This window comes from Manis pentadactyla, chromosome 8, assembly GCF_030020395.1.
Source record: "Manis pentadactyla isolate mManPen7 chromosome 8, mManPen7.hap1, whole genome shotgun sequence".
Classification (NCBI taxonomy): domain Eukaryota; kingdom Metazoa; phylum Chordata; class Mammalia; order Pholidota; family Manidae; genus Manis; species Manis pentadactyla.
The window spans coordinates 132,278,043-132,293,924 of record NC_080026.1 but is presented as its reverse complement, the minus strand read 5'-3'; the positions used below and the strand labels follow the sequence as shown (position 1 = coordinate 132,293,924).

Sequence of the window (15,882 nt, the reverse complement as noted above, 5' to 3'; positions counted from 1 at the left end):
GTAATGTGTTAACATTTAACATAATCCTTGTCCTAAGTCCTTATTTTTACCCGCTGAGTTCCTACGTCTCATAAATGAGTTAAACATGTAACACCCGGGACAGTGCTGGGAATGTGCCCCACCGGTGCCAGCTGCGTCCACCAGCCCCACAGCAGGCTGCGAGATGCGCCCTGACCGCTCCTGCCCTTCCCCTGAGCTGCCAGAACCGCTTTCGAAGCGCAGACGTCACATCCGTAACCACGATTTTACTTCCTGTGACAGTCGGATTCATGCTTTGAGGGCCCTGCATATTTTATTTAATGTAAAGAGTTAACTAGCAACAGGTGGTTACATACTAAAAGGAATACAATAGATAAACAGGAAATGATGGAAACAGCTACACCCGCTAGGATGAGAGGTGAACACAGTAGAAGCACTTTTCCGGAAGAGCCCCCTCACCCCCCACGCCAGCAGAGGGCTTGGCTGATGGAATGGTCAGCACTTTAGTGGTAGTGAAATTTGCCAGAAGGGCTGTGGGGGTGGGAGCTGTTCTCCCAGAGCAGCGGCGGGGCAGAGAAACTCCCTGGACGGCTGATGCTCCGGCCCCAGCATGAGTTTCAAGAGGCAAATTGAGGCCTGCCTCTTCCCTGGAGCCTGCCCTGGGACCCTCCAGCTGGACGTGACCTGCCCTTGAGCTCCTGGATCACTCCCCGTCGCCCATCATTTACTGCTCTGGCCTTGTCCTGGCTGTTCATGTGTCTTTTGATTTTCTCTTGTGGCCTGCGAGTTCCCGAGCATGTCCCATTCCTTTCTGAGCCCACCCAGTGGGCAGCCCAGTGCTCAGCACTCCGAGGCCCTGCACCAGTGTGTCCCACACATGGGGAGAAGCCTGAAGTCCAGGCATCACAGGGTCCGAGAGGGAGGCAGGGTGGGGCAAGGGCTCTTTGAGTCACCCTCTGGTAGGCAGTAGGGACAGGGTGACACATGGGCTTTAGAGCCCGACAGACTTGGTTCAAATGCAGCCCTGCCTTTCAGGAGCTGTGTGCCACTGGGAAAGTTTCTTAACTTCTCTGAGCCTCAGTCTCCTTGATATAAAATGCGTAAGTGATAGGATTGAGTAAGGTAAGGTATGCCAACCCCACACATCCTGGCCCCTGTGATCTCCTGGTAAATTGTCAGTGGCCTGAACCAGGCATGTCTTCCGACTGCCAACCCAGGCTTCCTCCCTCTTCTCTCTTAGCCCCCCTCTCAGAGCAGTGACCACGAAGCTCTCACAGTCCATGGGGATGGTTTTGGGCGCTGGGAGCTCATGTCCACAGGAGGGAGGGAGGGGGATTTCAGTAAGAAAGCCTGGGGGTGGGGTAGGAGCAGGGATCTGTGGACACAGCTGAGGGTGAGTGGCCCTTAGTGACCAGAAGTTCCCCCACCGCACGTGCGTGCCCTCTGCTTGCTCTCACACTAGGACACCCAGTCCCCGCCTGGTACTTGGCCAACCGCAGAGGTCTCCGAGCGGGCAGGAACTGAACGAAGCCGTGCCAGGAACGTTGGCAAGTGTCCAAGCGCCTCACGTGCACAACTTCCCGATGTCACAGGTGCTGGCCTTGCCACTGTGGCAGCATTGGTGTGGGCCAGACACCTGTCCAGGGGCTCAACTAGGAACACTTCTCCCTGGGTCACTGCACTGCCCAGGGCCCCCGGTGTCTAGAGCCAGGTAAGGGTTTCTGGCCTGCAGGTAGTTGGAACAACACAGAAAGGTTAAGCACAATCATGAAGGGTTTTATCCTACAAGATCCAGTTGACCCCTACCTTTACTTCCACAGAGCTGCTAGAAAGCTTCTTGAAAGAATCAGTAATTATTTTCCTGCTCAAAAAGTTCCAATTGAACCTAGAATAAAATCCAGACTCCTACTAATCTGACCTACAAGTCCTTCACCAGTTGACCACTACCTGCCTCTTCTGACCCTTCTTCCCACCTCGCTCCCTCTTACACTACTGCACTTACCAGACTTCCAGGGTCCAGTTGGTTCTGCCTCAGGGCCTTTGCATTCTTTTTTGCCTGGAAATGCATTCCCCAAGCCCGGATCTCACATGAATGCTCCTTTCGTTCTTGTCTACTCGAAGTTCATCTTTTCAAGATGCCTTTCTTCCCACCCTAATGTTGTATCCCTGCCAAGGCTGTTCCACTTGAACCCACAACCCTGTTTCATTATCATTATACTCATAGCACCTCTATTTGTAATTTATTTTTGTGTGTTGTCTGTCTTCCCCACATAGCGAATAAGTTTCCCAAGAGCAGGGACTGTGTTTCTCATGTTCACTTCTGCATGCCCAGGCTCTAGAATGGGAGCTAGTATTTGTTGAGTGAATGAATGAATGAAGAGGACATCCCACATACCAGCACCTCATGAGCAGAGCTTCCTAACATCACAGGCCCTGGCCTTGCCGCTGTAGCACTGGTCTCACCCTGGACACCAGGATTTCTTTCTCTCGTCTGGAAAACAGTGCCTGAGGGCCTTACATTCACCTACACTGAGCTCTCTGGTCAGAACCAGTTAGAAATTCCTGGAAGCTGAACCTAGACCCAAACTTTCTTTTTCCTACCATCTCCCTCCCTCAGGGGTCAGCACCCTGGCAGGCCTCAGAGTGGCTGACCTGGACCCAGATTTTGCCAAACTGGTCCTTTGGACTCTGAAAGGCTTTAATTTTGGGGTAAGAGCAGTGAAGACTTTTATCACTGGTGGAACCCCCTTCATGATCTGAACAAAGGACAGGGCAAATTCTCAACTCCAAGTCAGTGCCAGGAGGGATCACTCAGTGCCTCCTGTGCTCCCGGGGCTGGAGATCCACTGTGAGGAGCTTTAACTGGGAACTTCCTGGGAACTTTCCAGAAATGAGTTGAAGAGAACAAATAGTGTTTGGGGTTGCTGATAATACACGAGTCCCCCAGCTGCTATATTCCCATGTAAAATCTACCCCTCATAGTCAAATGGACACATTTCCCTGGAGGTCACCAGGAAGCTTATGAACCCAGATTAATTATGAAACACAGGGCAGTATAAAAGCCTGCCACCCGCTAAGGGGCTGTCCTCCCCTTACAAAGATGGAGGCCGTGAGAAGGCTCATCCCTTTGGCCCTTTTAATTGTGTCATGTTTGGCAGAGCTGAACTCGACCGAGTCAGAAGGTAAGAAAGTGAACCATTTTTTCAGTTGAAGTAGGGAGACCTCCTTTCAAGTGTCCTCTGCCAAAAGCTGCTAAAGTTTTAATATCTGCTGTTAGCCCTAATACAGAGAGAATTTCCTCATATGCTCTTGATGGGATTTTGAATTGGTACTAGTTTTTTCAGGCTTATATGACAATATGTTTTTGTGTTGTCTGTCTTCCCCACTTAGAGAATACGTTCTCAAGAGCAGGGACTGTGTTTCTCATGTTCACTTCTGCAGGTGCAGGCTCTAGAATGGGAGCTAGTGAGTATTTGTTGAGTGAATGAATGAATGAAGCATAACATATAAAAAATATAAAAGCATAAATAATTTTACAAACTAATTTCACTACTAAGAATTCATATTTAGCAAATAATCATAAAAGTGCACAAAGATATATGTGCTGTGCACTTATATAGTTGTAAAAAGCAATATAAATTTCCATCATTTATTTTGTAACTTATGTATGTAAATTCATAAATGGGGATACTCTTTGACAACTTCTTAAAAATAGGAATGAACTGTAAGAAAGGTGCCCAGGATCTACTTTAGGAGGAAAATAAAAAAACATCTGAAATTTGTATAATATGATGGTGTTTATGTTTAAAATATTTGCATTTGAACATTCAAGAAGTATTTAAAGAAGTTTTTAATGATGATTGTTCCTGGGTGGACGGGATTATACTTTTTTTCCCTCGTCTTTACTTTCTGGCTTTTATTCTTTCTACTAATAAACATGTTATTAGTTATTGTTAGGGAAAAATAGACATTTTTTATAAGGACATCCAATAGTCACAGATGAAAAAGAAAATGAAAAGCTTTGTTTCCAAGTGGAGTTTTTAATCACTAGATTCTATTACAAAGTATTGGATTTTTGTTCAGTACATTCAGTCATAGCTGCTGCTGCTCCTTCTCATTGTCATCCTCCTCTTCTTTAGTACCAGCTTTGTTGAGATATAATTCACACACTATAAAATTCACCCTTCAAAAATGTACAATTTGGTGTTTTGGGGAATATACCCAGAATTGAACAACCATCATTACTACCTGAGAATATTTTCATCCCCCCAAAAAAGAAACTCTATGCCCATTAGCAGATCCTCTCTATTTCCCCAGAGACCCCAGCCCAAGGCCACCCCTAATCTACTTCCTGTATCTCTAGATTTACCTATTCTGGACATTTCATATAAATGAAATCATACAATATGTGGTCTGTCACTCAGTATAATGTTTACAAGTTTCATCTATGCTGTACCACATATCAGTACCTCATTCCTTTTTATTGCTGAGTAATATTCCATTGTGTGGATATCATATTTTATTTATTCATTGGTTGATAGACATTTTAGATTCCACTTTTTGGTGACTTTGACTAGTGCTACTGTGAACATCAGTGTACAAGTTTTTATGTGAACCTATGTTTTATTTCCTCTGGGGATTTGTCTAGAAGTAGAATTTCTAGGTTTTGCTAACCCCATGTTTAATCTTTTGAGGAAGTGCCAAACTGTTTTCCCAGAAGCTGTCCCATTTTTACATTCCCATAAGCAGTGTAGGAGGGTTCCAGCTTCTCTACCTTGCTAACACTTGTTATTTTCTATTTTTGATTCTAGTTTTTGCTTTACATTCTATTTGGTATGAAGTGGTATCTCATTGTGGTTTTGATTTGCATTTCCTTAATGACTAGTGATGTTGAGTATGTTTTCATGTGTTTATTGGCCAGTCTTTTTTGGAGAAATATCTATTTTGGTCCTAAGAATATTTTCAATTGGGTTGTCTTTTAATTACTGACTTTTAAGAGTTCTTTATATATTATAGATATAAAGCTTATTCTTAAAGCCATCTTTCTTGAGACCTTAATGTACTTATTCTTTTATGCACCATAGGTAGAGAGATCATAAATACTTTCTCCCCAAGGGCTCCAAGAGGGGGAATTAATTGCTGGTGGCTTACTTCAGAGTGAGCTAAATACCCTTCACGATTACCTGCATGTTATATGGATATGACATGTAAGAGGTCGAGTCCCAGTCCCTGGAGGAGGAGGGCAGGGGCTGCTGACTTGCCTCAGTGCCGGCTGCGGTCTCTACAGGCAAATCAAGCTGTCGGGCCATCCTGGGAGGTGCCAGCCAGACCGAGAACCATAAAGCCCTGATCCTGCAACTCAATCCCAAAGACAACTGCACCTGGACTGTGGAAAGCCCAGAAAACAAAAGTATCAGAATCATCTTTTCCTACTTCCAGTAAGTAGAGGCTTCAGTTCCTAATGAGGGTGGTTGAGCTTGCTGGTCGCACTAGGGAGTCTCTGTGGAAAGCAGTTGGCTGCTCCTAGAGGTGGTAACACCCATCACCAGGATGGTGATGATAATGGCTGATAGTCACTGACTGACGACTGCGCCCTTGGCCCTGGTCGCAGAGATGCTTTGAGGCTGAGCTAAGTATTACAGGCACAGGAAAGTCAAGAACTTGACACAGGTCATACGAGTCAGTGGAATAACCAGGGTTTGTACCCAGCTAGTCTAGTTCCAGATTCTGGGCCCTAAAACACTAAACTTGCGGTTTGAAACTCTGTTGTGCCTTAGAATCATCAGGGGAGCTTCCACAGACGCGGGTTCTCAGGCTGCACCCCAGGCGATTAGCTCACAGTTCTGGGGATGAGATCCAAGCATCAATGTTTCTCTTTCTTTTTTTTAACCTTTTTAATTTTGAAATACATATACAGTCACAGTCTTTTTTGGTAAGTGTCCTGGTGGTGGCAGTGTGAGACTAAGCTAAGAATGGGCTGCTGCATTGTAAGACTCTCAGGGCTTCATGAGAACGTTCCCAGGTAATCCTCTCAACAGCCTTCTGGGTAGAGGCGATCTAATTCCCACTCACTGGTTAAGAAAATCCAGAGAAGTCGCTTAATGTGCCCAAAGTGGCATATTAATCAATGTGGGAGAGTAATTAAATCCAAGCACCCTGGCTCCAGAGCCCAAACGCTATCCCAGTGGTTCTAAGACTGGAGAGAGTGCAGAGGACCCTGGAGGGCTTGGTAAAGCACAATCGCTGGGCGCTGTACCAGATTCTCTGATTCAGGTGGGGTGGGTGGAGCCTGAGAATTGACACAGGTACCATGTTCCCAGGTGACACTGATGCTGTGGGCCGAGGTGCCACCCTCTGAGAATCATGGCCCTATGCCACGGAAAGTGGGAATTGGCTTTCCTCCACCCCTCAGAGAAACAAGAGAAGAGGTACTTTGAATTTCCTGGAATGGTGGAGCTATCAAGAAAAATAGACACTTTTCTTGCTGTGTAGGAAGAGAGGAGGGGAGAAGGGAAGTACGGGAAGAACAAGGAAGGGAAGGTTAACATTTCACATTCCCTGCGCGCCTCCTGTGCCCCAGGCCTGTGCCAGCTGCCTCATGCCATGGTGTAGGGTGAGCCGCGCTATAGCACTTCACAGACTGGAAAACAGATTAAGAAAGGTGACATCACTTACCCGAAGTTACAGAGCAGTCAGTACCTAACAAGGAAGAATTCAGGTTTGTCTACGCCTGTGTTCTCACTCTAAGTCATCCTGGAAACATGTCCTCTGAGGGCATTTGGAGAGACACCATCAGAACGGTCAGGAAACGATAAGCCTGGGCTGCCTGAGGAGGTGGGGATGCGAGGGCAGGAAGGGGCGCTGGAAGACGCTGAATTAGCTTTACGTCGAGGGGGGGTTGGTGGAGGAAGAGCTGCTTCGCCTTTCAACAGGCTTGGGTTTCCAGTTCAAAGGGGCTCAAGTCTACATGAGAAGGTGCCACAGCCAACAGTCACATGGGCACGGGGAACAGGAGGGATGCAAGGAGGGAAGAAAGGGGTCCCGGGGTCCCGGCCCCTCGTCCCCACTTACCTGCTAGAGGCCATGGCAAAGCAGCTCGGCTCCCGGAGCCCGTGCACACTGACGGTCTGGGGTGTGACGCTGCGGGAGGGGCCTGGGAGGGGCGGACTTGGAGAGCGGACAGGAAAAGAGACCTGCTGCCACTCTGTAAACAGCGATGCCAACGCGACCGGTTGCCTCCACTCTAGGAAACCCCTTTGCTGGTGGCGCCCCTCTAACCACAGGTGCGTTCTGTCCACAGGCTTGATCCCGATGGAGGTTGTGAAAGTGAAAACATTGAAGTGTTTGATGGAAACTCCACCGAGGGGTCTCTGCTGGGGCGAGTGTGCAGCGCAAATGACTACGTCCCTGTGTTCGAATCGTCGTCCAACACGCTGACAGTTCAGATAGTCACCGACTCTGCAAGAATTCCAAGAAGTGTCTTCATCTTCTACTACTTCTTCTCTCCTGGCACCTGCAAGTCCGCCTGTAGACACCCTGTGTGCACACGGCCTGCGCGCGCAGCAGCTACACCCCTCCTGCCTGGGTCGTTGGGACCTCGAGTCAGGCTGTTTCTCCAGAGACAGGCATTTATTGAGGCAGTGGCGCTCTATTGCAAATGCCCACGAGAGTCACCCGGAGAGCTTGGGGATCGGATTCCTGGGCCCCCAGAGATTCGGGTTCGGTATCTGGGGTGGAGCCCATGAATTCGCCTTTCTAACCAGCTCCCAGATGAGGCAGATGGGTGGGGCTGAGCACCTGGCTACAGGGTGCCGTGTACTGTGTTAGAGACCAAAGCAGACCCTGCAGGCTCAGCCTGTTTAATAACAGCCCTGGGAGCTTTTGAAATGCCCCTTCTGGGACCACTCCTCCCCCTGGTCTGATCCGTTAGATCTGCGCTGGGGCTCCAGGGCCTTCACATTCAGCAAGTTCCCCAGGTGATTCTGACAGGGATTGGAGGGCAAACGAAGAGAAACACTGACCTCATTTGCCAGGCAGTCAGATGTTACGTGGTTCTGCATTCACTGCACCTGGATTCCATTGCAGCCCAAAGCAGAATGCCAAGAAATTCTGCAAGTGAGTTCATGGGCCGAGCTCTATTCTGGTTTGCTTCCCAAGGCCCAGGGCTGAGCACATCATTTTCCTACTTAAACCACAGATTCCTTGGTGCCAACAAATCTCCAGAGTGGAGCCGTCAAGGTTTTCCAAAGCTGGACCCAGGCCACCTTCCAAGTCTTAGGTTTAGCCACTGCCTCACAGGCGTCCTATGCTTTAGCCAAGCTCAACCGTTTTACTTCCCCCACAAAAGAGCCTTCAGTGTGGTTTCTTCACATTTTGCTTGTCCAGCTGCTTGCTTGCTTCCGGGGCAGGGAGGGACCAAGGGCGGCCTCGTGAGGCTGCATCTGAGTTGAGCTCTGGAGCGTGCAGCACAGGGAGAGGCAGGGATCAGTGGAGGAGGAGGCGTGTGTGCTGGGACCAAGAGCCTGGGCAGCGGCCTGGGGAGAGAGGACAGGCTGGGAGGGCAGGTCCCGTGGTAGCGGCCCAAGAGGCTGGAAGGCTAGGCTGGGTCTAAGGGGGGAGAAGCCTCGAGTGGTAAACCTCAGAGTCCGACTTTATTTTCTGTGGCTCAGGTCAGCTAATGGAGAGTCTCTAAAGCTGGGACAGATCTTCCAGTGAGACTTACTATTCTTCATTTTGCAGCAGTATAAAGATTCACTCTGCCCTGCATCAATGTGCAGAAAATCCAGTGATAAAGGATAAAAATCTCAGTATGCTATCAATTTGAAAGAGGGGGACGGAATAAAGTTCAGGGGAGACTTACATAGCTCAATGCACAACATAGAAACTTAAAGAAATCTCTGTCTTGATTTACATTCACGGTCACCCCTCACATCTCTTTCATCTATTCCAGACTGCGGTGGTTACCTGCACACTTTGGAAGGCTCCTTTACCAGCCCCAACTACCCAAGGCCACATCCTGAGCTGGCCTATTGTGTGTGGCACATACAAGTGGAGAAAGGTTACAAGATAAAACTAAACTTCAAAGAGATTTTGTAAGTACTGCGGTCCATTTGTCTTGGAGTAAATGCAATGAACTCATGTGGCAAAATGGGGGCTTGGGGAAGGGAAATTATCACACGAAACCCCTCTGCATAGATGGGCACTTTTCAAAGAATTGATGTATAGCAAAAACACCAATACAATTGCACTGAACTAGTTGACTATATTTCTGAAGATTCTGAGGTCACATCAGGGACTAGATATGCCCCAGGTTGGTCATCGTAAACCTGAGATATCATTATAAGGAAAAATCTTAACCATTTAAACCTGGGATTGTTGAGATCATGGAAAATACACTTGGTTTGGAAAGCTTTTTACCAGAGGTCCTACTTCTGTAGCCTAGAAGTGGATGAACACTGCAGATTTGATTTTGTGGCTGTCTATGATGGCTCCTCCACCACCTCGGGCCTCCTTGGACAGGTGTGTGGTCGCGTGAGGCCCACCTTCGAATCCTCGTCAGACTCCTTGACCGTCGTGCTGTCTACAGACTACGCCAACTCCTACTGGGGATTTTCTGCTTCCTACACTTCAATTTATGCAGAAAACGTCAATACTAGTAGGTCCTTTTTCTGAGCTCATTTGAGCTCTCTGAAGATCGTATACATAGACATTGCTCCTTAAGTCTCAGCCTACCTATGGCTATTGATCCTTATTTGCAAGTTGGTCATATATATGTTGGAACATATTCATAATCTGAAGCTTGAGAATCAGTTCTGTGCATTGCTTAATATGAGAGGGAATTGATAATTTCATTAACCCTGAAAAAGATTTCCACAAAAAACATGCGGTTTCCTTTAATGCGTCTGCAAAGACACAATTGAAAATAACAGATTTAGAGGTTCTAGCTGCAAACAATGTCATTCATTGAGCATTGTAGAAGGCGGATTAACTGCTCTGCTATCTCAAGCTTCTAATTATGGTTCAGGGCCAAGGGTTTTAAGTTTTTGTATATTCTTCTGCACACACAGATTTCAGGATCCAAAGTTCTTAGCTGACATAAACATCCCTTTTTTTTTTTTTGGACAGCATCTTTAACTTGCTTCTCTGACAGGATGAGAGCTATCATAAGTAAATCCTACCTGGCATCACTTAAATACAGTGAGAATAGCTTACAACTAAACAACCCAACTTGCAGACCCAGAATATCAAATGTGGTGGAATTTTCTATCCCTCTTGATGGATGTGGCACAATAAAAAAGGTAAGTGAAACCCTGGTAGCTGGGTTTCATCAAAGGCCAAAGGCATTTAGGGTAATGCTGACAGTGTGATATTTACCAGCTGCTTTAATGAACACCTCCCAAATCTTACAGCTTAACACATGGTAAACAGGTGTGGACATGTACATGCACACACTCATTTACACACAAATGCCAAATTCCTGCATTCATTTTCAGGCTAACTAGAGGGTGGTTATCTTTCCCAAAGGTAAAGATCTTTGAAAGCTCACTGAAGAGAGTCTGAACATCTGTCTGCTGCAGGTTGAAGAGCCTACCAGTAATACTTGTGTAGAAAATGTTTACATCTCATATTCAGCAAAAATCTGCTTGTATTTTTATGATCTTTCCCCCATAAAAACAGAAGGTAAAACATTATGTTTGTGATTGTTCTACATTTTCTAAAACATCAGTTCAAGCTCTCAAACATTTTCAACCTGTGGGGACCCTTTAGGCCACATACCTTAAACTTTTCTCTCAGGTCATTAAACAGAAACCTAATTGACAAGAATGGTGCTACTCCAGAGGGGTCAATAAGGACAGAAGTAAATCATTATTTTTTTGCCCAAAATGAACAACTGGGCTGTTATGCTGTGAATCCCTAGGGAAGGCAGTGTGGGGAGAGCCTATCGCAGGATGTCTGTCTGCACACACTTTGGAAACTGCCCCGTTAGCTACACTGACGTAGTAGTCCTAAGGGAAGGCAGGATTTTATAGGGTCTCAAGTCTTTATAGGGCTGGAAATTTGCATTCCAAATTGTTTTTAATGTAACTGCAAAAAATTCCATCTGATTCTATCTTCAAGTCTTTCTAATCCAACCTGTATGCCCCTCATCTCAAACTTTTTCTTCCTACCCAGGATGTTTCTTAAATAAAACACATTTAAGGTTTATGGTTATTTAAGCTGTTATCTTGTGATTTAAGAAAATTTTGTCTCTACCCTCAAATGTTATTCACATTGGTGGTCTAAAACTAAAATATAACATTTGAATTCCATCTTGTCCTGCAGGTAGAAGATCATTCAATTACTTACACCAATATAATTACCCTTATTGCATCCCCAACTTCTGAACTGATCACCCGTCAGAAGCATCTCCAGATTATCATGAAGTGTGAAATGGAACATAATTCTACCGTAGAGATGATGTACATAACAGCAGATGACGTAATACAAAATCAAAACGCACTGGGCAAATATAACACAAGCATGGCGCTTTTTGAGTCCAATGTATTTGAAAAGCCTATACTGGAGTCACCATATTATGTGGATTTGAACCAAACTCTTTATGTTCAAGTCAGTCTATACACCTCAGATCCAAATTTGGTGGTGTTCCTTGATACCTGTACTGCCTCTCCCACATCTGACTTCGTATCTCCAACCTATGACCTAATTAAGAGTGGGTATGTGCTCATAGATAACTTTCTTTTCTGAGGACTAATAATGGTTTTAATAAAGTAATGTTTCCTATGTATGTATGTATAACTCATACATGATCTTTTTCTAGTACCATCATGGAACTTAATAAAGTTGACCATTTTGTAAGACAGAAATCTAAATTAAAACATTTCTCCAGCCGTAGCCCATATCCATTAGAATTTTAAGTGCATTTATAAAATATTTGCTGGTAGAATCAAATTTGTTTTTTGTCAAGAAGGTTTACTTGTGTGTTTGCTTTTTTCACATTTTGATTATTTTCAACAAAATCCCAGAAGATTATTGCATGTATTCTGGCTTTAGAACATAAACATAACGTAGTTAGTGAAGTATATGTGGCATCTTTTTCTAAAAAAAAGTAAATCTCTTTTTCAAAAGGAAAATTTTCCTTTATTTCTATAAGGTAATGGACTTTATATCTACCATACTGACACATTCATAGAGCAAGTGTGTCAAGTACGGTGTTTGAGTTCTAGTACATCAGAATTGATTTTCTAATTAATTCACATGGGCTAGGAATTTTAGAGCTGGAGAAAACTTAGCTTGCCCAGGATTCATATCCATAGTCTGAGCTGAAGATACTGTCTTTCCAGAGAGGTTTTTAGACCCACAAATTAGATAGTTCAAGGAAAATTTTTATCATATCTCTTCAATATTGAAAAAGGCTAAACTTCTGTAAATTTTATAAATGTGTTATAAATTCTGTTCCAGATGTATTCAAGATGAGACTTGTGAGGTATATCCATTATCTGAACACTATGGAAGATTCCAGTTTAATGCCTTTAAGTTCTTGAAAAGTCTGGGCTCTGTGTATCTCCAGTGTAAGGTTTTGATATGTGATAGCGGCGACCATCAGTCCCGCTGCAGCCGCGGCTGTGTCTCCAGAGGAAAACGAGACATTTCCTCATACAAATGGAAGACTGACTCTGTCATAGGGCCCATCCGTCTGAAAAGGGACCGAAGTGCAAGTGGCAGTTCGGGTGAGAAAACAGCATTTCATGATCTAAGAATACCTCGCGGCTCATAAAATGTTGCTCAAATGTAATCCTTCTCAAGGATGTACAGTTTAGAGATGTATGATCGTTTCAGCAAAGCTCTATATAAGTTACCAGTTTTAAACACACAAGATTAGTTTAATATTTCTATTAGTTGATAATTTGTAAGCCACGTACAGTTTAAGCCTATTACACACTGATAATTCAGCTCTATTCATAAGGCTTTTGAAGATAAATGTAATACCCTCTTCTTCCAAAACGACAGTTTCCCTTAGATTCTTGACTCCTTATTATTGACACCATGGCAGGTAACTGACTGAAAAGTTATGTATTTTAACTTCTAAACAAGTAAAATAAGAAGAACCAGTATCCCATCCAATCACCTATTTGGGAAAAAAAAAGCTATTTCTTTTAAAAACAGATAAAATTTATCTTTAAGACAGTCCAGTTTCTTTTTACAGGCTTAAAACCTGAGCTCTGTCAGATTGCTTGAAAGAGGTGGTGGTAAATACTCAAGGATGATCTGTAATTAAATGGCTTAGGCCACGTCATACTTAGGGAAAACTGTTTATAGGATTTGTCTTATGTGAAAATGATCCTGGCATAAAAGAATCCTGTGATCTGTGTCTTTATTATTAACTGCACTATGAAGGAGTGTGATTCTGGTTTGGAGCAAAATATTTCCATGACAAAAACAAAATAACACAAATAAAATATAAATTCAGTAGTCTTATTGACCCATTCATTAAAAATTTGATACATCTATGGATTATTTAAAATTAGGCAAAAATTTGTAAGTGAAAGTTATTATAGAAATACCATACATATTAGAAACGTATCCTTTACCTATTTCAAGAGAAAAATGTTTCTCAATCAAATATATTTTGATAACAATGTGAAATAGTGGCCATTAATATAAGTGGAAGTAAATTTCCATTTGATTATTACTGTTGAATTTCACAAGTTTTTCATCTTGTGTCAGGGAACCAAGCTAAGTTAACCATTAAATAAATAAATATAAGGACATCTTTCTTTGAAATTAAATATAAGCATAAGCTAATTCAAATGTTTGATAATAGTTCCTGTTTTGTTGGCATTATGAATAATAATTGATGCATAAGAGTCATAGGCTATGTAGAGACATAAATTTATGAAAATTTTGCAATGCCAAGTAATACTTATGCTTAAACGATTTTTTATCTTGTTGCCAATTACAGGATTTCAGGATCAAATACATGGAGAAGAAACTCAGAATCAACCTTTCAACAGTTTGCATCTGTTTTCATTCATGGTCCTTGTTCTGAATGTTGTGATTGTGGCTACAGTTATAACGAAGCATTTTGTAAATCAGCGAACAGGCTACAAATACCAGAAGCTGAAGGCCTGTAATGAAGGGGTTCAGCCACAATGAGACATTTCTCCTGAATGCCGATGAAGCCCTATCTCCTGGCTATATGCATTATGGATAAATTAGGGGGCGCCTCATAAAAAAATCTGATATACAGATCCTCCTGTCAACGTGGTCACTGTGTTTCCTTGTAGTATAAATGAAATGACCAGACATTATATAAGTTACCGTCATGTTAAAGGATTGAAGCCACCAAAATATTAAATGAGTTAAAAACATCCTTTTTCATAAACATAAAACGTTTTAAGTAAACATCAGGTGAAAAGTAAAAGGTTACTTTTACTTCCAAAAAGTAGTCTTCAGCCTTAGATATATTTATTTTCTACATGCAAATATGTTACCTTTTGAAATAAATACAACAGTTTTTATTCCTGAGACTAATGTGTGGTAAGGAGTACTGCAATCTCCTCTGTTTACGTGCCTTTTCGTTTTAATGCAGTCTCAGCACTTCACACTTAAACATCTCAGAAGAGGGCTTCAGAAAGAATCTGACCATGAAAGGCGGGACTTCTGTGTAGCTTCGGGGTTAGTGAGATAAAACAACTATTCTTCCATTCACACCACACACCAAACCCACAGAAGGAGTCCTAACAAGGTCAGTTCTGCCTTACACTTTCCTATCCATGTGGCTGAACAAATATTAAAGACCTCAGTGGGAGCTAATTTTACATGTGCCAAACATCACATCTAATCCTTTATCTTAGAGGAATACAGCTCTGCCTCGCCACCTGACACCACACGGCTCTGACTTCTAACGTGCATCCAGGCAGAATGAGCCCGCAAAGCCATCTTCCTTCACCCCCGGGGGATGCACAGCGGATGCGATGGCAACTCTACCCGCAGTGAGCAAGCCCTCGGGGGCCTGAACGATCTCCAGCTCAAATCAAAACAGATCTCTCCCATTTTCTTTTTACTATTTCCAAAAAAGGTCTCCAAGCACTGCCCCCAAAGGCACGCCATTGCGCCCCCTCTGTGTTCACCTGGAACTACTGCAAAGTTCTTTCCTGACCTAACACAAAAACACTCAAGAACTTAATTACAATGGGCAAATCAAATCGATCACTTAGGAACAGCACTTAACACTGTCGGGGCACTGGGCCATCAGCCATCCCTCCGCCACGAACTGACAGAATATCTGCTCACGAACTGTATCAATGCAGTGTCAGTATGCAGTAATATAGACTATCAGTACCCTTTTTTCTTTTGGAAAACCGATAGTGAAGTGATTAAAGGCCCCACATCTGGAGTTGGTGGCCTGGGTTTCGGTTCTGCCACTCAGCTGCTGGGTTACCTTGGCCAGGTCACCTTCATCATTTGGAATAGGGATGGTAACAGCTGCCACCCCCTGGGAGTGTTGCAAGGGTCAGAGAATGAGATGCAGTCAGGGGCTGACTGTGTGCACTTGCCCTGAGGAGGAGTCCCCCTGGGCCAGCCCCCAAGTCCCGTTTTGGAATCAGCTTCTCGGGCCCCACCTGGTGCTGACTAGGTCGGGTTCCTGGGAAACAATCCCTGGTACAGAGGTTTGTGTGCAGAAGGATTCCTGGGGTGTGCGCTCAGGACTAAGCCCTGTAAGGGTGAGGGAAGCAGGACTGGACCGGGGGTGGGGAACGGTGAAGAGAAGAGCTGCAGTAAAAGGCCCAGTCGATCCCTGGAGAGCCCTGGGCTGGGCTGGCCCCTGAGCTGCTGCCCACTGAGGCTGGGTGCCCAGTCCCTTACAGGCCTCTGTTGGGCAGTCACTGGTTGAAGGCTGTG

At 44.4% G+C, this 15,882-nt stretch overlaps 1 protein-coding gene across 1 annotated transcript; it reads left to right on the top strand.

Annotated features, from left to right (window-relative positions):
• The first annotated feature begins 3,079 nt into the window (after window positions 1–3,079).
• CUZD1 (CUB and zona pellucida like domains 1) lies at window positions 3,080–14,505 on the top strand. The gene is made up of 9 exons (XM_057505398.1): window positions 3,080–3,161; window positions 5,267–5,417; window positions 7,280–7,491; window positions 8,918–9,071; window positions 9,417–9,634; window positions 10,105–10,277; window positions 11,302–11,693; window positions 12,439–12,707; window positions 13,940–14,505. Exons 1-9 carry the CDS (start codon window positions 3,080–3,082, stop codon window positions 14,131–14,133), a joined length of 1,845 nt encoding a protein of 614 aa, XP_057361381.1. The 3' UTR covers window positions 14,134–14,505.
• The last annotated feature ends 1,377 nt before the right edge of the window (window positions 14,506–15,882 follow it).